At 38.4% G+C, this 26,886-nt stretch overlaps 1 protein-coding gene across 1 annotated transcript in view; it reads right to left on the bottom strand.

Moving 5' to 3' along the window:
- ephb1 (EPH receptor B1) overlaps positions 1 to 20,419 on the bottom strand; it is a 229,684-nt gene extending 209,265 nt beyond the window's left edge. The window contains exon 1 of the mRNA XM_079613436.1: positions 20,136 to 20,419. Coding sequence (XP_079469562.1) covers positions 20,136 to 20,205 — 70 coding nt within the window. The 5' untranslated portion in view covers positions 20,206 to 20,419. The remainder of the gene's footprint in view (positions 1 to 20,135) is intronic.
- Between the last annotated feature and the right edge of the window lie 6,467 nt (positions 20,420 to 26,886).

The raw sequence follows: 26,886 nt of genomic DNA, 5'->3' as shown, positions 1-26,886 counted from the left end.
AATTACAAGCATAGATACAACAGAACAAAGTTACAAATAAAGTGAGGTTTAACAGTAGTGTTCATGTACAGAAATATAATAATTAAGAGTAATATAACACTGTATAGTGCTCACTGTATAAATTAAATAGATTAATCGGTGTTAACATGTGTTTTGTTGTTTGATTTACATTAATGATATAGACAGCACCAGGTTTAGGCTGCTGTCACTAAGTCACTTTGTCCGTATATAATTGAGTTCTCTTTCGCCTCTCCCTGCATTTGAATAGTTTCAAATTGCTTGGACTTTTAATTGAGCAAGACTTAGAAACAGATGCAAATTATAAACTTTCACTCTGTGATAGTGATGATGATCACAAGCGTCACATCACAACAGGAAAGAAAAGACTATTGCAACTTCAGTTTCATGCATACTTTAAAAGCATAAGTGCTAAATGCAATAATATACTAAATGAAAAAATAAAACGAATAGTTCTGGTTTTAAAATCTGATTGGAGAAGTCATGTTTGAAGCTGTTATAGCTGATTTATGTACACTGATACTGTAACTAGACCAGTTGTACATGAAATGCGTAAAATTATGTCTTAAACAGCCTATAGCAAGGCTACTGAATTATATTACCTGTCGGAAGAACTGCTTAGTAGTAGTCATAAATGTCTCTTATGTTGCTGTCGTTTTCCAAAATGAATGAATTGAACAGGTGTTTAATATGCGTTTTGTGCCTAACAACAACAACCTTTTAACCCTTTCAAATTACTGCAAACACGCAAGTATCTTTTTGATTTACTTCAAAACACATGTAAATGTAAAGCTTATGCAATATTTAAATCAGTATGTTTTCCCCTCCAGCTGTCACTGAATTGCAAACCACACGTAAGCGCAAAGCAAATTGCCCAACAAAGAGATACTAAATGAAAAGACCACACAACATGATCATCAGATGTTCACGCATCACGTAACAAAATTATTGTCTTCATTCGCTTTCATATTTATGCGAGACATGCACATATCTGAGAATAGTGGTACGGGAATCACAGCACAGATTTTTCAAAATGACAAAATCCCTGTTTGTAACCATCATTCCAAGACGACAAAATAAGAAAGAACAAAATGAGATTAATTATACTCATGAGAAAAATGTGTAAGTATAAAAGTTAGTTTGGCTTCACTGGCATTACACAGCAGCCATGTATGAAAAAACCTAGGCCTGTCAATCAATTTAATAACATAATATTTAAATCGTTTTAATTACAGGATGTGCAGATTAATCAAATTAAAGTGATCAAATTAATCAAATTAAAACCGTTATTCTAAGACAGCAAAAGAAGAAAGAATTAAATGAGATTAAATACCCATGAAAAAAATGGTAGTTTGGCATCATTGGCATTACAGCAACAATTTATGGGAAATAAACTAGGGTTGTCAATCGATTTAATTACATGATATTTAAGTCATTTTAATTACAGTATGTGTCAATTCATGAATCAAAATAAATCGCAATTAATTGCATATATTTGCATTATGTTTAATGAAATTTCACTAAATTAATGTTTTAAATTGATGATAAATGCTACAAATAACAAGCACATCCACCATTTAAGAGTACTGTGTGTTTATCTTAGACACTAATCCTGAACATGGATCCTCTGAGCTCAGGACATTCAGCTTAGCAACATAAAAGTGTGTGTGATAGACAGCAGGATATTATAGATGTCACTCGGACCAGAGGGCGTCTCTTTTGAGGCCGGCGTTTCCCTGGTTTAGTGTTTCAGAGTGAAATTGTGTTTCTGTTGCTTAAAACGCCACACATTTCAGCTGCAAGTCATTTTTAGTGACTTCAAGGAGGACCACATACAGCGAGGAACCGATCAACAGAAAAACTAATCCAGCTTGTTTACACACAGACCGAAAGCCAGACCACTATTTTAGCTCATTTCATCACGAAACCTCAAAAGCCTCATAGATCTATTTCGATTAAAAATAAAAAACTGTCATGTGACTCCAGAATTGTCTGGTTACTGAGACTAAGAAAAAGCCTAAAGAAAAACCTAAGAGCTCACCTAAGAGCTTCATTTACACATTAAAGAAGAAAAAACTGGGGCAAGCTATTTTCAGAGCTCAACCTTTCCACGACTCCAGCGAAAGCTGAGAGGTAAAACAGGTGTTGCTGCGATGCATGGGAGACCAGGTATCTGGGTTGAAAGCCAGTGGGATACCCAGGGCTCAGATACAGTCACAGCTAACAAGACACTGGATGAAATGTCCAGCAGCCAGAAACACCATCTGAAGCAATAACAACAGCCTACAGTCTTAGAAATATAGGCTCCAATTAAAAGCAAGAACGAGTTTACAACCTGATGCAATACAAGAACCGTCTTATAGTTCACCCAAAAATGTAAATTCTGTCATCATTTACTCACCCTCAAGTTGTTCCAAACCTGTATGAATTTCTTTCTTCTGCTGAACACAAAAGAAGATAGTTTGAAGAATGTCGGTAACCAAACAATTGATGGACTCCATTGATTTGAATGGAGTCAACGTCAACCCATATTCTTCAAAATGTCTTCTTTTGTGTTCAGCAGAAGAATGAAACTGTTTAGGTGAACTATCCCTTTAAGAGCAAGGAACTTTTCCAGATTAAAGGCTGGGAAACACAACTTTTGCTCAGTGCAGATGAATTTCAACAATAGTTGCCGAAAGCCTGTGCTAATCTGCAGATTTTGGGAAGTCGGATTTGACAAATTTCACACACAAAAAAAAACACAAAGAAAAATTCACAGCGTATGATAGGCTCAGACTCAGATTTTGTAGCTTCAGACTATTATTCCATCCAATCGGAGGATATCTCAAACATGTTTTATATTTTGAGGCGATTTTAGAACACATATCGAAGTGTGTGTGACGCATTGCAACTGAAACTGAAGCTGTCTATCTAACAGTGTTGCAATAAAATACAATACAAAGGTAAATGATCCTGAACACGGCCAACAGTGGCCTCAATATTTGACTCATCAGCATTGATAAAACAACTGCACCTCACATCGAACTCCCGTTGTAATCTGTATAGCGGCCGTCCATCCATACTGACTTATGTTTTTTGTTTGTTTGTTATAATTTGATGCAGGTAGTGATTTTTTCCATGGGCAAACACCGCTCACATTTTCTTCTAGCTTTAAATGTCAGAGAAGAAGAACAAAAATTCAAGGAGAGAGAGAGAGAGAGAGAGAGAGAGAGAGAGAGAGAGAGAGAGAGAGAGAGAGAGAGAGAGAGAGAGAGAGAGAGAGAGAGAGAGAGAGAGAGAGAGAGAGAGAGAGAGAGAGAGAGAGAGAGAGAGAGAGAGAGAGAGAGAGAGAGAGAGAGAGAGAGAGAGAGAGAGAGCGAGAGCGCAAAAGAGAAGAGAATGACTCCAGAAACTGTCCTCTGAGAGACTGGGCTGTATCTGATATTTATGTGGAGATAGTGTGGACGTCTTGCTGCTTGGACACACCAGTGAGGCTGACCCCCTCCCCCCCCACCCCCGCTCCTACACCCCATTAATTTACCTCGGCAACATCGCACATCGCCATGGGAACCTCATTACCACACTCCAGTCAGCGGCTTTGCTGAGCAGATTCAGTAGCTTTTCAGAAAACAGAGGATGTAAAAAAAATGGAGAGGGAGAGAGAGAGCGAGAGCGAGAGAGAGAGAGAGAGAGAGAGAGAGAGAGAGAGACTGGCAGAAGCAAAATCCGCCTTCACCTCCAGTGTAGAGGGAGTTGGAGAATAACAAGGAGTGAAGCTCAGATCAAAAGACAGCGGTTTTAATAACTTTCAGCCGAGAGGACGGACAAGGCAACAGCTTGGGGAAAAAAAAGGAGGAATATAAGAGGATGCGAGATACAGATAATGATCTGAGCGAACGCTGGCCCCATTAGACAGCGAGACGGTTTGTGTGTGTCCACCTGTCTGTGGACGTCAGGCAGCCACCGCTGTGCCGCTTGTTAGAACATGGAAGTTTGTGTCTCAGGGGAAGTACTTGAGCCGGAGGTGGAATTTCTCAGACATCTTTCGCTCTTGTTCTCCATCCTTCATTTCTCTCTCACTCCATCTCCTGCCGTGACACTTTCATATTCAGATAAGCCAGGAACAATGGCGCACATGCCTGATTGAAGCATCGCGCACATACGCCTCATCACACCGCCTTGTTAGACCGACCAGGGAGGCAGACGAGACAAAGGGACCAACGTCCCACTGTGGGAAATTATCTCAGAGTTTGAATCAGTGCAGCAGAAATGGCTGCTGGGGATTTTGCTTTTCGTTTAAGGCAACGGATGACTGTCACCACTGCATCATTCTGTTTATTAGAGCGATGACATTTAAACAATTTGGATATGTTTATTTTAGATAACTGATCCTATCTTCAACCTCTTTTTGACTTCCCAACATAGACAGGAGTTGTTTTTTTGCACTAGAGCAATAAAATTGAGATAAAAGATGCACGCTGACTCGTCGCTGAGTCCAAAATCACGTGCTGTTTGAGTAGTACTACATTTGAATTTGAATTTGACTGTTAAAAAAGTACACTCGTATGAACATGGGTAGTGTGAACTAAATTCGGATGTACTACATCTGTCATGTTGTTACTGTCGCATGACCTACAGTACCAGCATCAGTTGCGTCGCTTTACTTCTATTCATAAATCCTCTCCCGTGGCCTAATGGGACAGTAAAGTGTCCATCAAATGCGCACTTCAGAATCCTGACGGAAGTAGTAGGCCATCCTGAGACTTTTTGCATACTGTTTTTCGAATGTGTATTATACTAATCTTTTGGCGTATCGTTGTTGTTGTTTTTTTCATTCTATATAGTAGGAAAGTATTCAATTTTGGACGCAGAGGTAGAGTGCAACAGTGCCCGGCTAATTTTGCAGTGGCCTTGGTTGGGAATTGGGAAGTATTTTTCCTGTAGGGATTTTTAAGAAGACATCATTAAAGAGTTAGACCTTTAAACCAAACCAACAGCTAGAATCACAACATTACATTATCTATTTGAATCAAAAAATATTTGAAAATCAGGGGAAAATGCATGCGTACACTGGCTTTAATGAGGGAAAGAACTTCTGTCCCATGAGGCATTGCAAATGACAATCAAATTAAAAACAATGGAGAGCAATGGAGAAATGTGAACTATTGATTTAAAGATGTAGATTATACTAAAGCGATTTATTTTACATTTATGCAAAAATGGCAAAAATTACTCAAATAAAAATAAAGCCAAAAATAGTATTAAAAATTAAGATTAATGTAAATAAATTGCTACAACTAAAATAAAAAATAAAAGCTAATTACCGTAATAAATACTAATAATAATAATATATATATATATATATAATACTTACATAACGTAGGATAGACTATACTAGACTAGAACAGAATCCAAAATAAAGAAAATCAAGCAACTGGCAAACTGTCTAGTATTCACATTTATTTTTTATCACGTTGTACCTGAAGATTTAATTAATTCCTCTGCTAATACCATCAAATTTTCCCCAAAGTCTGTTTAGCAGTGACTCCCTCCTGTTAATGAACATTTTTTAACGACCGAACGTCTGCAATTGTCCAGATAATCCATGCAAACAGATTCTGTTTAACAACTGTGACCACTTTTAGATGCACACTGGCGCTTTGGCTCCTGTTTGGCTGAAGCAGGACACTAACCTGACTTTATGGTCACTCACCGACCACCCACTCGCCGCATAGAAACTACTGCTGTAAAAGTGAACAGATTTGTGCCTAGATACGAGCGAGAGTGCCAATGGGCATGAAATCCACAGCCCCCGGAGATGATACAAGATCAGCGTCATAAAAGCCCAGATGGCTGATAGCCTGTGGCAGACCTGCAGGACTATAGATGGCCATTCCACTATGGCCAATTATAGCAATCACAACGTCTCCCAGGAAAAATGAATGGCTCGGAGCGGACAAAGCTGAAAAATGGTGTGTCTGCATCTGGGTTTGTTTCTAAACAACTTAAACTGACTGTTTGAAAAATAGAAGGAGTACCATACACCAATGCATCAAAAGATGAATGCATAGGAAACGGCCCCAAAGTGTATTCCGTAAATTACTAGAATGATCTTGATCTGTGTGGTGGATCTCCACGATCCCCAACTAGACTGTGATCTTCTGGCTAGCTTTGTTGTTGTTGTTTTTTGATTTATTATCAGGCTTGCAGGAAGTTGAATAATTAATGTCATTGAGTCGCTGGTTCCTGCGTAGCGAATCAAATAGCTATTATAGGGGAACGTCATCTTAAAGTGAAACTGTCATTTTTTTTCTTCAGATGTGCTCCAAATCAGTGTAATTCATGAGAAGAAAAAAAAAAAAAATATATATATATATATATATATATATATATACACACACACACACACACACACACAATATATGAATACTGAACGAATATATATATTTGCAGCTCAGCCTAATATTTTTGGGATACTTTGATGAATAGAAAGTTTAAAAAATTATATAATTATTAATAATATAATTTGACATTTCCAAATTTTACATTTCCAAAATGACCTGATTTTTACAGGTAAAGTGAAATCCATCCAACCTACAAGCATTCCCATCAGTCAGTTTGTAATCAAAAAAAGCTCATGCAGGCAATAGAATCAAGGTGTTGGGTCGACCACATGGGCAAAAGCTGCTAATTAATCTGCTATAATGATGAGGCAGCAGCCGCTCTGGCTGGAAGCCATGCTCACCCCTATAGCACACCGCAGTCCAGACACCCCCAATCTGGCAACCTGCTGTAATTAGGGCCAAGTCGCCTATTTCCCATCACCCTGCATGCCTAGAAATCAATACTTAATTACCTCCAAACCCTCCCTTTTCAGAAACACACACACACACACACACTGGCCGGAATAGAAAACTCAACGCATACAGGAAGCTATAACACAAAAACACATACAGAAGAATAAAGCCGCCCCTCAACCATCCATTTGAACATTCAGGATCTCTTTGCCTCGTTTTCTTATTTTCCTTTCACCTCTTTCATCCTTTCCTGCGCGGCTGTTTTCTGCCTAAGCTGGAGATTACATTTATGGAAAGAGCACAGTGAAATATGGGTTTGTGATGATTCTGCATAGGCAAAGAGGTCATAACTCAGTCTTAATGAGAGAGCGAGAGAGAGAGAGAGAGAGAGAGAGAGAGAGAGAGAGAGAGAGAGAGAGAGAGAGAGAGAGAGAGAGAGGAGGCCCAATCAACTGCACTGCCTCTGCATTGCCTCTTCACACATCAGAGATATTACCCTGACAGCCACAGTAAAAATAACACCTGACAAACTGCTTTTTGATGAAATATTAATGATCTAATAACATTAGTCAGCCCTCCCGCTGACCCGAACCTTGATTTTCTGAGGTGAGCTGATTGCGTGTGGTGAGCAGTTTAAAATCAGTGAAGTTGAGGCAGAAACGTCATGTTCAGTCACAGAGTACTGGTGATACACGATGCAAAAAAACCACAGCGTCATGTACAGGATGTTGAATTCCCCACGCTAAGGATGTAAACTTAAAGTAGATCACATCCACCTTTGATTGGAAATGTTTTATTTTTTTTCTCATTTAAGTGGAAGCCCTATGCTTATTGCTAACATTAGGGCTAAGGATTTGCATGAATCCTATAAGACCCATTCACACCAAAAACAATAAGATAACTAAATTATCATCCATACCAGTGGACAATATCATTCTGTTTATTCTAAGCGCGTGCTTGTCTGTCACTTGAAAGGCTCGAACTTGTTACAGCAGGATGGATTCTGATTGTCTGTCTATGTTTTTATCATTCATAGTTTCTCTGTGCCGTTCCCATTATACAGTAGCTGTGGTGTGAACTCTGCTATTCTGTAATATTGATGATGAATGATTTTCAGAACTATATGTATTGTTATCTTTATAGATATCGTCCTTGGTGTGAACACAGGCCTTAAGAATTCAACTTTCATGCACAATGAGACCTCAAATCGTTCAGCTTTTTGAAGAGAATTGCACTCTGTAAGTCTGATTGCTCAGAAAGATAAAATGTCACCTGGTGGACAATGAAACGGGTGGAAAATCCCGAAGACTTAAACTGATGGAGGGAATCAAGCTTGAAACCTTGTGTTACTACTACACATTTACATGTTGTTCAATGCAACTTACAAATAAGGAATACTAACAACCACCCAGAAAACCTTAGCAACCACATACCAATACCCAAGAATATTATAATGATGTCTGATACAAATCAAATATTTATTTAAAATAAAAGTGAAGAAAAGTTGTAAATGCTACGAGTGAATTTAGGCATTACAACATAAAAATGTACAGTATTAAAAAAATAGATGTGGTTATTAGATTACATTTGACAGTGTTATTAAATAGTTGTTTTTAAAGATTAACTTTGAATTGGATGACGGTAAACTTAATGTAAAAAATTATGAGAATACACAATTAAATATCTAATATTGACAGATACTAATAAATTAAAATGTCTAATATCTGCTGCTATTGTACATCCCTATAGAGTACAACAGTCGGTTTCCGGAAAAAAATCTAATTTCTCAATAGGGAAATTGATTTTGAATGGTAACTTATAAACCTTTAAAAACAGACTTGCTGTGAGCTACGAGGTTGTTAATTGATGGTATTTGCTCCTGCTGAAGATGTCAGCCCTCATTAATTCAGCTTATTTTTGAAAATAATCGTGTTTAACAGTGGAATTTCTGATGGAAAAACTAAATTACCCATGATGCAGTACAGAAAATTACATCATTTAGAGAGATGAAAAACGCAACACAAGGCAAAAGATCTTGTTAGCTCCCCCACTCACATGAAACAGCGAATAGCGCATTCTAGTCGATCTCTCTACTACACTCTCAAAATACTTAAATATTTGTATATGCATATTTTGCAATAAACTTAAAATACATTGTTTTTATATCAACATTTTGTAAATGAGTAGTTTTATGATTCTCCATCATTTTTAATTCGATTATGCTGCTCACAATGCTTCGTGGGATTGTAGTTCTTTCCCTCACTAAAGCTGTTAAATACACAGTCTTCTTGTACCTTTGTATTTTCATCTGATTTTTAAAATGATTTTCGCTTCAAAATCAAAGTTTGCAAAGTTATGATTCACCTCATAGCTGATTGACTTGGTTCATGGCTTATAAGCCTTTAACAAAGACTTTAAAAAATCTCTATGGGGAAAATGAATGGAAAAAATACTTCCGGAACCAGCGCCGCTGAAAAAGGGGGCGGGTGCTAATGCACTCTATTGGCAACCACATACCAAAACCCTGGCAACCAAACACAACACTCTAGCAACCAGACACCAAAGCCCTGACACTAGCATTATGCTGTCACGTAAATGCCAATTGATTTTATTCAGACATTTTTTTATTTAGCTTTTATTTTTTGCTTTTTTATATAATATTAAAGGGAGGACAGAAAATGACGTGCAAGCTGGACTTGAACTTGCACTGTCTGTGTGAGCGGCGCTAAATAAGTGTATAAAAATAAACTGACTTTGAGACCATGATGACTTGGAAGACTGTCAACAAACTCAAAATGTGGCACCAAGTCCAAGTTACTGGTAATATTCTGGAACAAAAGCTTGTTTTTGCTTCACTCTTTCAATAACAACCATAAAAAGAATATATTAACAGCTCAATGGCTGAAAAAGTTTCTGGGAGAGCGAGTGGGAACTCTAAAATCAACCCAGCAGCCCCTTCATCTCTCTCCGCCCCAGTGTTCCTGTGCCTCATGGACTTATCCAGGGGCTCGAGAGGTGAAATTAAACCATTATGGCAGAGCACTGGAAGCAGCTTTCATTAAGAGAGTAATAAATGAGCTGCTTTGTTTCTCAGGCTCCTTAAACTCAAGCCCGTCTTTCATAGATCCAGATCTTTACAGCCTCTCCGTCTGCAACCCAAACACAGACATGGACTCGGGTTTCACCTCTGTTTGGAGAGGAGGAAAGAGGGGGGGGGAGCAAATGAAAAGACGACGGGGAAAAAAAAAGACCAACAAACTGAACAACTGCATCCATTTAACCAAGTATACAGCGAGAGAGGGAGAGTGAACAGAACCAATTATTGGCTGCGCTCTGGGAAGGAAGCAGAACTCTGTTGCTGCCTGTGCCGCCTCAAGTTTTAATTAAAACGCCTCTTTCCTTTCAAAAAAATGACAGTGCCGGGAAAGAAAGAAGACAATGAGAAAAAACAGTCCCAGTCAAAACAGACCCCACGATGACAACAGGCTTTTGTGAGGTGCTGGAGGAAGTTTGGGAGTTTAAAGTAATAGTTTACTTGAAAATGTAAATTCTGTCATCATTTACTCTCCCTCATGGTGTCCCAAACCTTGATGCAGGGCACATAATGATGGCTTCTAACATTCAACAACCATTCTTTGTCGTTATGCTAGAGTAAACATAACACCAAGCTATCTACAGTACATTTACTCATTTTGCAGATGCTTCTGTCCAAAGCAACTTACGAAGGCAACAGTGATTTATACAGAGAAAGTGTCATCCGAAGCAAACACCAGCTGATCTGTGATAGTTTTGAAGCATCAGTTAGAATAGGTTGAAAATCATAAACAAATCAGTAACTTTTTGCACCATATGGCATCATCTCCCAGACAAAGTAGAGCCGCCGCTGTAAAATCAGCTAGTATTATACATAAAAACACACTATTCAAAGGGTTTGCAGTCAGTAAGGCAGGGCTTGAGATTAGCCTACCTTTTTTGCTCAAAAGCCACTGTGGCTGCTTCAAGTTACTAGCCACTCAGCATTTACACTGGCCACAATATTGACATTGTTACCATAGGGAAAAATTGCCATATAGATATTTTTTAATATTATCTCATAATTTTGCAGCCGGTATATTAGGCTGTTGTTACTTTAAGACCTGACGCACTGACCCATTACACTATTTTAGATAGCCAATAGACTTGTCTTTATGTCCGCGCACTTTGGGTGTGAGCACAAAATCTGCGGGAAGGAGTAAAATTATGCTTAATGCGCACAATACCTCGCCGAAAATCACGTCCTGTAACACCAACAATATTCATCCAGAGCAAATGAAAAGAGTGAAATGTAAACTTGCTGGCGGGAGAGATTAGAGAGCGAGAACGCGCAGCTGGTATTGTGTAATCTGCGGAAGAATTTCAGATATTTCAGTGTTGGTATCAAAAAATTATATTTTTGACTACTCTACATTGTACTTAGTTTATTATTTCAGATGCCTTTTTAAAAGACTACAATTCAAAAATGTATATAAAATGTGGCTAGGAGAGACTGAGTTACACGCCACCACTGAAATCCACCGGCTTTTGGCGGGTTGGCGGTTGTTAAAGGGATAGTTCAGCCAAAAATTAAAATTAGCCCTAAGGTTACTCTTTTGGCGTAAGTCGACTTGTGTACGGCCGTCTGCCGGAAGCTAGTTATTTTAGTCGATAAAGTTTTAAATATGGATATTTGTCTTACACAAACTCAACGCTTCGCTTAAGAAGGCCTTTATTAACCCCCGCAGAGTCGCTTCGAGCACTTTTATTTACGGATTGATGCGCTTTGATGGACTTCCAAAAAAATACACCCATTGACTCTTACTATAAATCTTGGAAGAGCCAGGACATTTTTTAATATAACTCTGATTGTATTCGTCTGAAAGAAAAATCTCATATACACATAGGATGGCTTCAGGGTGAGTAAAGCATGGGCTAATTTTCATAATTTTTGGCCGAACTATCCCTTTAATGTCAAGCCCTTCAGTAAGGTTTAAGAAATGAATACTTTTATTTAGCAAGGACATTTTAAATTGATCAAAAATGACACTTAAGATATTAAGATGTTACAAAAAAAATCAAATGAATGCATTCTTTTGAACCATCTATTCATCAATGAATACATTTCAACAAAGAGAAGTTTCTTGAGCAGCAATTCAGCATATTACAATGATTATTCTGAAGGATTATGTGACACTGAAGACTGGAGTAATGATGCTGAAAATGTAGCTTTGCTTTCAAAGATATATATTACATTTTTAAAAATATATAAAGAAAAGAAAACTGAAGATTCCTCAAAAAGTCTCCTTTGTGTTTCACAGAAGAGGCCACTAAAAAATGTTGGGTGAACTATCCCTTTAAGTAGGCCTGAAGCTTGGCCTTAACAACCTTTGGAAACATACCACAATAATCAATTCACCCTGCCACAATCTCTCCTCCGGACACACTGGGGAGGATCCCATATCTGCTGACGGGGCCACTTACCCAATGCACCATTTGACCAGTCTCACACAGAGAAAGAGGAAGAGAAAGAGAAAAAAATGGTGTTCTAGCTCTTTCTGCTGATTGCACTTATATATATTATTCGCTCTGCCCCCAACCAGGTGACTTTTAAATCATCCGATAAAATGTTTTTTTGGAGGGTGGGGGTGGTATTGTGTGACGCAGAGCCATAAATCCAAATAGACAGCACAGCACTTTCAGAGGGGACTGATTTTTATGGCTATTTTAAAGTCTAAACTCATGGTTCAGTGCGATAGAGCTGCACTGCTTTATTCCAGCTGTTTATTAAAGTTCTTTAGCCCAACTTCTAAATGGATAACCTGATAATTGACACAATATAAGTATCTCCTAAAAAGACAAACACGTTAGTGATGGGCAATCCGGCTCTTTTTCGTGAGCCGGCTCATTTGACTCAGCTCACTGAAATGAGCCGGCTCTTTTGACTCACAAACGGCTCTTTAAAAAATAAACGTTTTAACTCCCTGAAAGTCCACCGCACAACAGTGCAACGTGAATATTCACATTTTTTATTGTCCATAACAACCCGAAAAATTGCCTGCTTGCCTTGCACATCTAATTAATGTGCAAAGTTTTCCGACAATTTTTCTTAGGCCTAGGCCTACCTTCTTTTTTTATGTGGATGTTTTTGAGCTTGTAGAAGTTAGCTCTTACGTTCTTCTGAACATCTTGCGCTGCCATTGCCCGATGTCATTTCTGAGTCATATCCATAATCTGCCTCTCTTTTAAATGTTCCACAAGTGGTAGGCTATATGACTGGTTGTTTTAAAATATAACTAATATCGAAACAAAATAACCCAGTCAGTCTCATCTACGAGACGTTTAGGCCTCCTCCTGACAGCTCGGCTCATAGCTTGCAAGTTTGCTTAGTGGCAAACTTTTTTCATTTGATTGGTTTAACCGCCACCCGCCCAAATTGAATTAAAATATTATTTTTTGTCACGCCATCCGCCCGATCAGCGGTTTATCCGCATCTCTAGTGTGTGTGTGTGTGCGTGCGTGCGTGCTCGGCCCTCCCTCATGCAGTATAATTGGTTGACATCGCGTGTTTGATTGACAGGAACAGAGTGTGAGGCTGATCAGACAGTCGAAACGAATGTGTGTGCGCCTTTAGGCCGATAGCCTAATTATTTTGTTGTGTTTCTTTGAATTAGTCAATTATTTTAAATAAAATTAAAATAATTAATTATTTCTTTATTACATAATGATTTAATTTCTATATGCTATATATTTTTAATTAGAGTCGGCTCTTCAGATATGCGAGCCAGCTCCCGTCGTTCACCTAAAAGAGCCGGCTCTTAGATCCGGCTCATTCGCGAACGACCCATCACTAAAACACGTTAGTTATTGCATTAGATAACATTATCAAGCCAAGTAGAATATTTTCTCATAACCAACTTAATTCTTCTTAGACATGTTTGCAGTTACCTTTAATCAGTTGGTCCCAATGTGATTTTTGGGGACATTCGCCATTCATTTCAGTTCTAAATGTGCACAAACACATGCCCGTTTGGTTTAACGAGGCCATTTCAGACCTCATTTGCCAATCTAGTGATGCTGAAAAAGCCACAGAGCGTGAAGTGAGACAGGAAAATCAGAAACCCATAAAAGACATGAAACCAGCAGGGCTTTGAGGTCTGCCTGTCCCACTGTGATGCCACACACCAACACACAAACACACACCCCATCCACCATCTGGCTGCCGTGTCTGGAGAGTACAGAGAGAGATCTCGAAGGACCGAAGATGGTCTCGGTGAGCTGCATCACCCAGATGCCCTGAAGCAATTTATCAGGGTCCAAAACTGCAGCAGGAAGAGTGTGTGAGCACAGATACATAGATCGAAACACCTGGATACTTCAATCTGATTTATGACAACCCAAACAACCCTGTTAGCTGGTCACCAGTATATGCTGTGTTTTGGATGCTGGTATCACATCTTAACCAGCAAAACTTATTTGATTAGCTTCAAAGTAATGCTGAAAAACAAGCTAAACTAGCACAATAATAGAGCGGTCACGATATAATTCCCTGAAGAACTCACAACAATAATGATATTACCACAATATCTAAAGTAAAAAAAAAGAATGAATGCTATTCATATTTAAATTTATTTGTGCGTTTTCATTCCAAAAAAATAAATAAATAAATCTCACTCAAAAGTTGCATTTTATGACTAATATCAAGGTGCAATACCGCCACCTACTATGCTGGAGAGTGGAGAGTCAACCAGATAGCTACTGGCACTTCATTTATTTGATTATTTAAGATATTACCGTATGTGTGGTAATACAATATCAATATCTCAGATCTATCAGTTATCATCGATACCAGTATTTTGAGACACCCCTACACCAAACCAGCCTATTGCCAGTGCCAAACCATCACTAGCTTGCAAAAACCAACCTGGGACCAATATTATTCATCTAGCCTACTTAACATCAAGCCAGCATCAACCAGCCTGGACCAGAAAAAAACATAATTAACCTACACAGGATCATCACTTTCCAACATGTAGCCTAACTACCTAGATCAACACCAAAACTGCCTAGAACAGCACTGACCAGCATCCAACCTAGAACAACCTGAATTCTCGAGATAAACCATAGATTAGCACTACTCAAATCTGGACCACTATAAGGTCTCAGCACCAAGCCAGCACTAAACAGCATAAACCAACCTAAACCAACATGAATCTGGCCGTTTCAGCAGCGTATGCAAACAGTGTGCTTCAATCCACCCAAATCTATTTGGATATTTACCTTAGTGAACTCAACTGCTGGAGCGGTCAGCGTCAGAAGAGTTGCTCAATATGAAAGTCAAATGACAGTCAAAACACACACACACACACACACACACACACACACACACGTAATGAAAAGCAAACAGCTGTATTTCATTTAAAAAAATCATCAGGTCAGCACATCCATAAAGCCATGGTTGACCCTCACATTAATATTTAATAGAGATTTAAATCTGTGCCTTCAGTCTTTTTGAGAAGAATTTCGACAAAAGGGGGGAAAAAACTCTTATCTCTTTCCATCACCTTTCTGAGCAAGCATTCATTTAGAGAGAGTTGAGCGATCTCATTTGCAGGTGCATTAGTGCTTCTCGCTCGCTGCTCTGAGTCTCAGACGCTGCTGACAGCGATATGGAAGATAGTGGAAACATGTAAACGTCCTTTAACCCCTCGGTGCACAAAGATGACTCACTCTTTTAATGATGAAGAGGTTCATAATCAAGCGCACAGGAACAACTTCTCTCCCCCTTAGCGTCTGTGTGTGCGTGCACGTGCAGTATTGCTGCTTTTGCTTTAACCATATGGCTGTCTAAAATACTGGATTATGATTGGTCAATGGCAGCATTCTGAAAGAAGATCACATGTATTTGCATAATGATTACTAAACTGAATTGTGTCTAATTTTGAAGCAAATCAATATTAATCAATATTTTACACAAATTAATGTTTTACTTTAGAAAGTAGCAAAGTAATAACTGAGATCGTATTACAGTCAGCTGGTCACCATTGTAAAATAACTAAGAGATGGATAGATGGAAGAAAAAGAACATGGTCATCCTAAATCTCAGCCAGCATGGCACAGCAAGAGAAGGATAAGATGAATTTGCATGCCATGGACAAGTAGAAAAAAAGAGAAAGGGAAATAGGAAAAGTGTGGTCAGCATCTGTAGCTCATTATTCACATCAGCTGCAATAATTTCCAACACACAGATCTGTCCACCCTTAAATAAATTATGGGCACATTGTGTGCATTTAGTCGACTGCATGATAGAGATTGATTGGAGAGAAAGCATGAATAAATCTTCACACAGACAAAACACACACACATAAACGTTTGCATGCATTGTAACTAGGGTTGTCAGTAGATTTAGCCTAAATATTTAAATGCAATCAATCAAACTAGCAGTCAAATCATTTTGAGAATAATAGTTTATTTACCTGTAAGTAATAATAATAATAATATACTTTTAATATAAAACAATATATTGATGTAACTTTTACACTATAATATAATATAATATAATAAAAAAATATTATAATAAGGCCTGCTTTCACAAACAAAGCTTAGATTAGGCTAAACCAGGAGTAGGTCTTAGTTCAATTAGCCTAGATTATCATAGATTTTATAAACGTGCAGAAAAAAAAACATTACTGGTGAGCATCTTGAGACAAAACAACGGCACTGACATATTTTAAAATATGCCAGTGCAAGTTGCATTCAGTTAAAACAGCTCAAACATGCATTTTAGTCTGGGATAGGCTTAAACCTTATCTGTGAAACTGGTGGGAAAAAAATTATATACACATTTATTTACGTATCATTTAAATAAACAATCGCAACGGAATAATCATTTACTGACTATGTGGCAGGTGATCTGAGCCTGAGGTCAAGCGTAATATCATCTCATGATAGTACCATCTCCCTGCAATGTGTGTGGATAAACTTCACTGGGTTCCTTTGTCTCTGACAGAACAACGGTCAAGCGTTGGCTCAGTCTGAGGTGAAGTCATTTGATAAAAGAACTCTCTCTCACTGCAGCATAACAGAGGACAGAACGTGTGACTTCAGATCAGGCTTGTTTATTTGGGCCAGTGACGTGGGAACCAGGACTTCAGCGATGCACTTACTGACATGACCACACTCTCAGACCTCTTTAAATGGTGAGGGCTTGAGCGACAGTATGGGTGTGTGTGTGTGTTTGTGTGTGTAAGGAGGAGTCTAAAGTGCTTTCTATAACCTAGGCTATTTGATGTTTCCACCAAGAGAAAAATGTCAAAATGACAGCCCAATCGAACCTGCACTTAAAATCCTGACTGAGCATGAGCACTTAAATCCTCCTAAACGCACATGAACGGCAAACAGATATAAGAAAGCACACTTGAATAAAGATTATCATGGCATTCTTCAAAATAAAGCTGATTTTTATAGCCTGCATCAATCTCTAACACTGAGAAAAAAAAAAATTGGGTTTAACTTAAAAAAGCAAGTTACCTTGTTGGCTTAAAATTTTGAGTTTGTTGTAATTAAAAATGTGAGATAATACAATGAAGAAGAATGGTTTAATAAACAGAAACTCAAAATAGTATGTTATCTTCACACATTAGTTATCGAAGTTGATTTGAAAAAAGATAAAAAGTTTTTTATTATAAATATTTTTTACAGTGAATCAACTCAACTGAAAATGTAAATGTCGTTGATGATCCACACATCATCTTCTATAAAGTCATCATGAATCACACCCCAATTTTGTAAATTAAGTGACGCATTTATTATCTAAACCAGATTAGATTAGGAACTGATTGGATTGCACAAACATGAGCGTTTATGTTTTTCGGGTAAAAACGAGTACTTTCATTTTTCACATTCTGATGAAAGTATAAGCAGCAAATAATGTGCAAAGATGAATCAAGAACAATAAGACCAATAAAACAAGAAAATCATGCCGGGGTCAGTTTTGATTTCATTTTGACTTTAAATAAAGACCATCCAGAAGTTACAAAGACTGTGTATTAACAGAATATTCATAAATAATCATTTTAAAAACAATATAATTATAGCCATCGCCTTCTAACATTACCTGATTTACACATTAGTAGAGTTTCAAAATTGCAAAGGCATGTCCGCATTCATAATTCATCAGATTTATAGCGTTATTAGGCCCTGCTGGTGAACTGCGCTCACTGACGCATGGAAACGTGTCAAAACGGAGTCACTCCACTTTCCACAAACCCAGATGGTCCCCCAGACCCTCATCTTCCACTCACACACACAATTTGCTTTTTGTCTCCCTCCCCCATCTCTTTCATTCGCTCTCTACGCTCTCTCATCCGACGCGCACATGGCTTTGACACATTGTTTGTGGTCATCGGGCTGGTTTGGCAATTAGTAGCCATAATCTGATCTGACTGATATAGGCTCAAGGAGAGTATAATACACACAAATCTACCACAGCAAACACACTTTAAACCACAAAGGCCAATTGCCTTTCAATTAGCCACTATAAGAAGGGATCACTAACCCCGTTCCCTCCATCTGTCGCCTTCAAACACACTTCAACCTGAACGTGGGGGGGGGGCTCTCCAAAATGAATTTCTACAACACTTTTGTCTGTTCTGAATGTCTGAAAAGTAAATCAGACACATTAGAGCTTGCGCAGACATCATTTAGTGCTGATTGTCTGTGCAAAATCAGAGAGCGTTTTGGCTTGTGATCCAAAAAAAAGCATGCACGCTTAGGCAAAGCGAGTTACCGAGCAGCAGAGGGTTGAAAATAAAACAGTGTCTGAATTGTGAACTACACACAGACTTGAGCAATACCTGTACGAGTGTTTTCAGACAGAAGGACAGGCAAACAGGTTGTGTGATGGATGGAATTGGAGAGGCAGTGGAGATGGAAACAAATAGAGAATCCCTTCATGTTGGCTGTGTGTTCATTACTGATCTGGAGACCAATCTCACGACACACACACACACAGCATGCCGAACTGAACGTCTGATTTCTGGCGCGGCTGCAACAACCAGTCAACCACCATCTGTCAAATGCCAGACAAGGAGGGAGATTTTTTTTTCCTCCCTTTCTTATTTTTGCTGTGTTTCTGCTTGATTTTCAGAATAAATCATTGACGTGACCTGAATACAACGCAATACTAGTCTTCATCTTTGTATTCACAGAATTTAAAAGTCATTGAACAGGACACAGATTATTACTCATCCAATATGGGTTTGTTAATTAAATAGTTCACCTGAAAAAGAAAATGATCTATGTTGTTATTTATTTACCCTCATGCCATTCCAAACCTGTCTAGCTTTCTTTCTTCAGTCAGTGGAACACAAAAGGAGACGTGAGGCAGAATGACAGTCACCATCCACTTTCATTGTGTGGAAGAAAGACTGAGACTGTCAGTCTCTAACATTCTTCTTAACATCTCCTTTTGTGCTCCATAGAAGAAAGCAAGTCATACAGATTTTTGACGATGCAAATAGAGTAAATGACAGAATAATCTGGGTGAACCATCCTGAATGTGCGGTTATATTATTTTCTCTTGCTTTTTAAATGCATCTAAGATTAAAATGCATTATAAAAAGTCAGTTGAATAATTTTTACAGTCCAAAATCACACCAAACCAAATGATACCACCAGTTTCCAAAAATATTCTATTTTTTTACCTCTAAGAAAACATTTAAATAGCCAAGAAAAAGAACACGTCTAAGCCTTACAGATCATAGGCTACTGCACATTGCATCTTCAGTGCACGTCTTATGGTTAACAAATATCCTTTACGTTTACCCACACACTAGTATGTCGCTGGTAGACCATTTTGAACCAGCAACAAACCGGCTAACGTTAGTCATAACAGTTTAAGGTAAGCAAGCTCGTTTCCCTTGGTCATAACTGGACATTAGCAAGTCCAAGATGGTCATTAACTGTTTTTTCGCTGGTCCAGAGCAGGTTAAGGAATAATGTTTTCATACACTGACCTGCTATAAAACAGCTATTATGTTCTTTACCACAGTTACCATGTTAAAATCCAGCAGGGTTTAAGTAATCCAACCAGTTTCATTCATTCCTCAACATTCAGCACCACGATCATCCCGCGTCTGTGGAACCGCCACAGAAACTCCTTCTCAACTCCGTTGGAAGCCATACAAATATGTTCCCCATACTCAACTTAGTCCTCACGAATAAAGTCCAGCGCAATTTCCCACTACGAGACATTTACCTGTCAAACCTGGAGCGTGACACACTCCACGGAGCGCGTCAAAAAGAGACAAACATCCACATATTTACCTTCCATCGCGAAAACGGCCGTTACAGCACACAAAGTCGTTATTAATCCCACAGTCATGGTAAAAGGCATTGGCCGCTGCCGCGGTGTCCACTTGATTTGGGAAAACCGGACGGCGTGGCGTGCGCGTAAAATCCGTCACTTGTCACGAAGGGTGATATTCCAGCGAGCGAGCGGCGTGGAGTCACATCGCAGGCAGTAGTAAAAGAGTGAGTGAGTGGATGCTGCCACGGACGCTGAGCGCCGAGACGAGAGCTTGGGAGACAAGGGACCCCCCCGAAAACCCCCTTTAAAATGGATGGACCAATCAGAGACTGCAAACCGAAAACCACCAACCAATCACAGACATTCTCTCCTTTCAGCACGCATTGTTATTCAAAACAAAAACTTTTCAGTGATTCTCTATAAGGTGAGACACGTCTTCGGTTGGAAGGGAAATAGCGAACTCAGGTGGCCGCAAGTGGAACTTCACAGTTCAGATTCAAAGGTGTAAATCACTATTCTCAAGAAGTTCTTTTTTTTTTTTTTTGTCCTTTGGTGCCACCTAAATCGCAAACGATTGAATTAGATGCTTCTCTAAATCAGTCTTTAAATAGCTATCAATATCATACAACACAATGTTGCTTTTTGACGTAAAAATCGTTTGCATGAAACCGAGTATAGGTGGCAAAATAAAAACTTATTTATTTAAGGTAATATATAAAAGCAATTATATAAAAACATTTTATATGTTATGTATAGCCTAATGACAATAAAGTTACATTTAAAAAAATAACTTAGACTTTGTTCTAGAAGGTTTTACAAATCCACACAGAACTAGCTGGATGAACTATACACAGGTTTCTTGTATACAAACAATACCGGATGCGCGCGCATCCAAGAGGCAAGACCGCTATATGTTATGCCGAGTTCTGTAAAAGAACATTGTAATTAACGTAGATTTCGCATTGTTTGTAAATTCTTGTTGACTCAATAATAAACTGCAATTTCAGAGTTGAATCTGTTTGCTAGTGTTTCATTTGCATATTAATATAACATTATGTAAAAAGTTAGTTAGTTGACTAGTATGAAATTGTCCAACTAAGTTTGCGAATCATAAAAACATGACATACCCTATGCATTTAGGTTAGTTTACAGCACAACAGCTCCGCGTCATCTCTGCTTCTGCCTCTTAGATGCGCGCGCATCTACGTGATGACGTTGCACAGAAACCCGTGTATAGGCTACTGTTGTAGGCTAATGGACATTATAACAAAATTAAAAATAATCATGAACCTATTCTTTTTACTGATCATAATTCATGGCTACATTTAGAGCCAGAATAAAGTCCCTGGAACATAATTCAGGTCTAAACAGGTGAAAAGTATTTGTCTAAAGACAGATTTGGCTCTGGTTTGCGCCTCTTCTCTTATGATTGATGGTTTTAGAATAAGCAGTTGACATGAAACTTTATAAAAATGACACGGTCTGGGTTGTTCTTGCAACAGGTCTGTCAGGAGAAATAAATCAAATAGTTCCTTGTCTTTCTAATCATCTGGGCACGCTGTAGTTGTAAATGATTTGAAAGCAATAGAAGTACTAGGTCTGACATAAAACACAACGTCTTTCATCATCCTGCAAGACTCCAGCCTAAAGGTAGACAGCAAATTACGACTGAAGTAATCTGCAAAGTGAAAGTGTGGTAAAGTAGGCAGACGATTGGAAGAGACATAGAAAGCGAGTCAGAGAGACCATGCGGTTGATACATTTAAGGGGAGGATATGGTGAACACATTCTCGCCTTTTACTCTTAATGGGATTAAAATAAACTTTGAAGCAAATAAAAACAAGATTGTGACTTCACCTATCTAAGCTTAATTAGCATATTATGTAACAAAATGTGCATATTTTCAAAATGATGTAGACCCAACAGAAAATGTCACAATTCTCCTTATTTTTCCATCTTCTGTTTGGCTTTAATATTAAGGCCAGATCAGTCAAACGATGGATGGATGGATGGATGGATGGATGGATGGATGGATGGATGGATGGATGGATGGATGGATGGATGGATGGATGGATGGATGGATGGATGGATGGATGGATAATCACTGTTTTTAAGATAAGTTGAAACCACAAACATGAAGTATTCATTAACATAAATCATCAACATAATGTAGTTTGGTTACTTCTCCTCTAGAGTTAGCCAAAAGGAAAACAAAAAAATCAAATCAAAACCAAAACACCAGCCAAGCTAATACACTAGTCACCAGCTACCCTTTACCCGGGTCAAATTCCTTCTGAAAGCAAGTGTATGCTTTCTATATGAACCATGTCCCCTTAATTAACAATGTGAAATGTTTTGCTGTTAATTGGAGCTCTATTCATTAGCACATTGAGCTTAATAAACAGAGGATGTAAATGAGTTTGAGCTGGCTGTGCGCAGTGGGCCACTGCTGAGGAACCGCTGTTCTCAAGCACTGACTTTACAAGACTAGAGCGAGACAAGAACAGAACCGACCTGTCAGGTGAGCACCACACACACACACACAAATGTGTGCACCTTGAGGTTTGTGTGATGTACGCAGCCAAACGGGTGTGCATGTGCCTTTCCATTCCCAGTGCCAGCAGAGTTGTTCTGAGAATTGCGTGTGCATGCTGAAGCCGTCATTATCTTCATAAGGGCAGGAGGAAGACATTTGCATTCAAATTGGACTCTAATTGCCCTGCAAAGTCAGGGACATTTTATAATCATATTTATGCAAACAGCACACGTCACAGTGTCTACTCTCACTCTCTCCGTTCCCTCGGATAACATTTTTGTAACACACTGCTCATACTATTTTTGAAGTATGCACAATATGCAAATGTTCGTATATGCATGCATTTGCATGGAAACACCCCTACATTTGCTACATTTGTCAACATGTGTGGTATGGAGCAGAAAAAACATTATGGAATACTGTATCCCACAATCCAATGTATTCGACCTGACCTACCTTTTACAGTGTGACAAATGAACTAGAATTATGTTCTAGTTATGCCAAAAGTTCATGCATTTTGCACAAAATCATATAAGAGGCTGCACATGGTCATAATCATTACATATTGCAAACAAGTGTCGTTTCCTCTGAGGGAGCAAAATTGGATGAGAAAATAATTGACAGAACACAAATTAACATACCTTGACACACATACATAATTGAGGAATGGGCAGGGAACAAATCTTTATCTTTAAATCTTTTAATTCAATTTGGTTGTTTTAACCAAGATTATGCAGCAAGATGGGGGGGTTTTTTTCAACTACATTTAAGTTCCCTGTTATACTTTAACCTGCAATTTTGCAAATTTCCAGTTTATTTCCGCTAATTATATATTCCCGTTAATTCCCATTGAAAGTTTCCAACTTTTGGTCGTCCAACCCTACTTAGGATAAAACTGGTGTGGACATTAATAATACACAGAAAAATAAATAAACCAAAATGTATTTGAAATTCATTGATTTTATGTAAAGTGTAGCCTACTACAAATACCTTTACATATTGATGTCCTTAATATAAATAAATACCCTGCAATTGTACTTTTGGTAGGCTATACTAAATTGATATACACTTAAACTCTGCTAAATTGCAACAACTAATTTTATTTAGTTAAATTTTGTATTGTGCTTGCACATAAACACTATATATCTTGTATATAAACACTGATAGTATACAGACATCATAATATCCTTACTAATATTAAAAACACATTTTAGGCTTAATATTAAGAAATGTGCATTGTGCAAAAAAGTACTCCAAATAAAGTTTAATTATAATATTTATATCAGTAAGTCTCAAGCGATATGCCAGTAAATATCTTGATTTGTAGTATATTAGTATGAAATAAATGTATTTTAAGTATACAGGTGCTGGTCATATAATTAGAATATCATGAAAAAGTTGATTTAATTCAGTAATTCCATTCAAAAAGTGAAACTTGTATATTATATGCATTCATTACACACAGACTGATCAAATGTTTATTTCTGTTAATTTTGATGATTATAACTGACAACTAATGAAAATCCCAAATCCAGTATCTCAGAAAATTAGAATATTACTTAAGACCAATACAAAAAAAGGATTTTTAGAAATGCTGTCCAATTGAAAAGTATGAACATGAAAAGTATGAGCATGTACAGCACTCAATACTTAGTTGCGGCTCCTTTTGCCTGAATGACTGCAGCAATGCGGCGTGATGGAGTCGGTCAGTCTGTGGCACTGCTCAGGTGTTATGAGAGCCCAGGTTGCTCTGATAGTGGCCTTCAGCTCTTCTGCATTGTTGGGTCTGGCGTATCACATCTTCCTCTTCACAATACCCCGTAGATTTACTATAGGGTTAAGGTCAGGCGAGTTTGCTGGCCAATTAAGAACAGGGATACCATGGCCCTTCAACCATGGTACTGGTAGCTTTGGCACTGTGTGCTGGTGCCAAGTCCTGTTGGAAAATGAAATCTGCATCTCCATAAAGTTGGTCAGCAACAGGAAGCATGAAGTGCACTAAAACTGCCTGGTAGCCGGCTGCGTTGACCTTGGACCTCAGAAAACACAGTGGACCAACACCAGCAGATGACATGGCACCCCAAACCATCACTGACTGTGAAAACTTCACACTGGACTTCAAGCAACGTGGATTCTGTGCCTCTCCTCTCTTCCTCCAGACTCTGGGAACTTGGTTTCCAAATGAGATGCAAAATTTGCTCTCATCAGAAAAGAGGACTTTGGTCCACTGTTCTTTATTAAATCCAGAGTCAAGGCAGACGTCTACCAGGACATTTTCAGAGCACTTCATGCTTCCTTCATTTTCCAGCAGGATTTGCACCTGCCCACACTGCCAAAAGAACCAAAACCTGGATCAATTACCACGGTATTACTGTGTAATTACTGTGTGATTTCATGTAATATTCTAATTTTCTGGGATTTTGATTTTGTGGGTTTCATAAGCTGTAAGCCACAATCATCAAAATTATAACAAATAAAGGCTTGAAATATCTCACTTTGCATGTAATGAGTTTATATAATATATTAGTTTCCCCTGTTAAGTTGAATTCTTGAAATAAATCAATTTTTTGATGATATTCTAATTATATGACCAGCACCTGTATTTTGGTATGTATTTTCTTCACTAGCGTTCTTGATAAGAACAGGCTTTTAGAGTGTATCTATAGAGTGCTTAGAGTGAATCTACGCAGCGGTGTGCTTTCTTTCTTCTGGGCTGAATGTCCATCTCTCCAAGGTGTGCTGAAACAGATGGTGTAGACAAAGAGACCTCCCTAAGGGACGGTCATCAGTCGGGGGGCTTGCAGACCAACCCTGCTGTATCCAGTTCTACAATTATCAATAAAGAGGCCGTCCCACCTGCCTCGCTCTTTTCCAGTTCATCTCCTCATCTGCATCCCATCAGACTGATTTGGCATTGGGTGTCCTGCACCTGATAACACTCAAAGAGCTTCCATACGGTCATCTGTCTCTCTGTCTCTCTCTCCCCCACACACACTGGCTTGTATCTCTCCTTGGTTCCTTCTCCAATACTGGAGAGGAAATTCAATCGTGCTTCAGTAATCTCATTGAGGCCCACAGCCAGACCAGGCTATGCTGACATGACTGTCACACAACAGTATTGCATTAGAAACATGCAGCATGTCATTTCCCCACTGAAATAACAGTGGTACATGGCGAGAGGCCGCTGTATACTGACAGACTATTGATTATGCCTGGCAAATTACAGCTACAGCCTGTATGAGCTGAAACACCAGCACTGGCCCAGAAACACATTTCAAGACTGAAAGCACAGCTGTGTGTTTCAAATATACACAAGAGTGGGATCAACTCGGCTTGTGTTGTGAACATGCAGTCTGTTGAAAGCATTTAATTCCCAATCACACCAAGAACGATAACTATAAGGATAACGATGAATATATCATTTTATAAATCAATCTTTAGCTGCACTGATCTGGATAAATTGAGAATCACTTCTTCTTCTTCTTTTTTCAAACAAAGATCACGATTCGCATGCAACTCCTAACATGCAAGAGGTTCTGACAAATGTTAATTTATCTGATTTACAAAATGTTTAATTCATCTGATTTATAAAAAAACAAAAACAAACATGGTTTGATTCAATTATTTAATGGCTGGGTATGCGATATATTCTCTTGAATATACTTATTTTGAATAAGTAATAACTTTGCGACCGTTCAAAAAAGTATGTTCTGTATAGTATAAGTGTGTATGAATAAAATCCAGACATATTAAATTCATGGCGAATGTCATTATCATGTGACCTACCAGGGTCAGTTGCCTTGCATCTGTGCCATTTACAAATCCTCTTCTGTGTCCTCATGGGACAGTAAAGTGTCCATCGTATGCACACTTCAGAATCTCGCCGGAAGTATTAGGTCATTCGGGTACTTGTTGCCTAGTCTTTTACGAATTCAGCCAATGACTCAGTCTCTTATACTTCACTTGTTTCATTACTGGATGAATCAGCGTTTTTGAACGAATATCTTGAATTACTGTAATGATTCAATGACAAATAATTTCGTTAATTGAAGTGCCATACCTTTCAAAGGTGATTTGATCTACTTTGATCGTTTCCATAGACATCAGTGTTTTTATCTGAACTATACATTTTTATCCCAGTACTTCTGTGAATTACCCTCCTCCATCCCCAGCTCCTCCTCTCACCAGTCAGGATTTAGCATTCTGATTCCTCTTTGAATCAGAATAAATTC

The sequence above is a fragment of the Phoxinus phoxinus genome (genome assembly GCF_949152265.1).
Source record: "Phoxinus phoxinus genome assembly, chromosome: 5".
Taxonomy (NCBI): Eukaryota; Metazoa; Chordata; class Actinopteri; order Cypriniformes; family Leuciscidae; genus Phoxinus; species Phoxinus phoxinus.
Note: the sequence above shows the minus strand (reverse complement) of the source record. Positions and strands in the feature narration are given on the sequence as shown.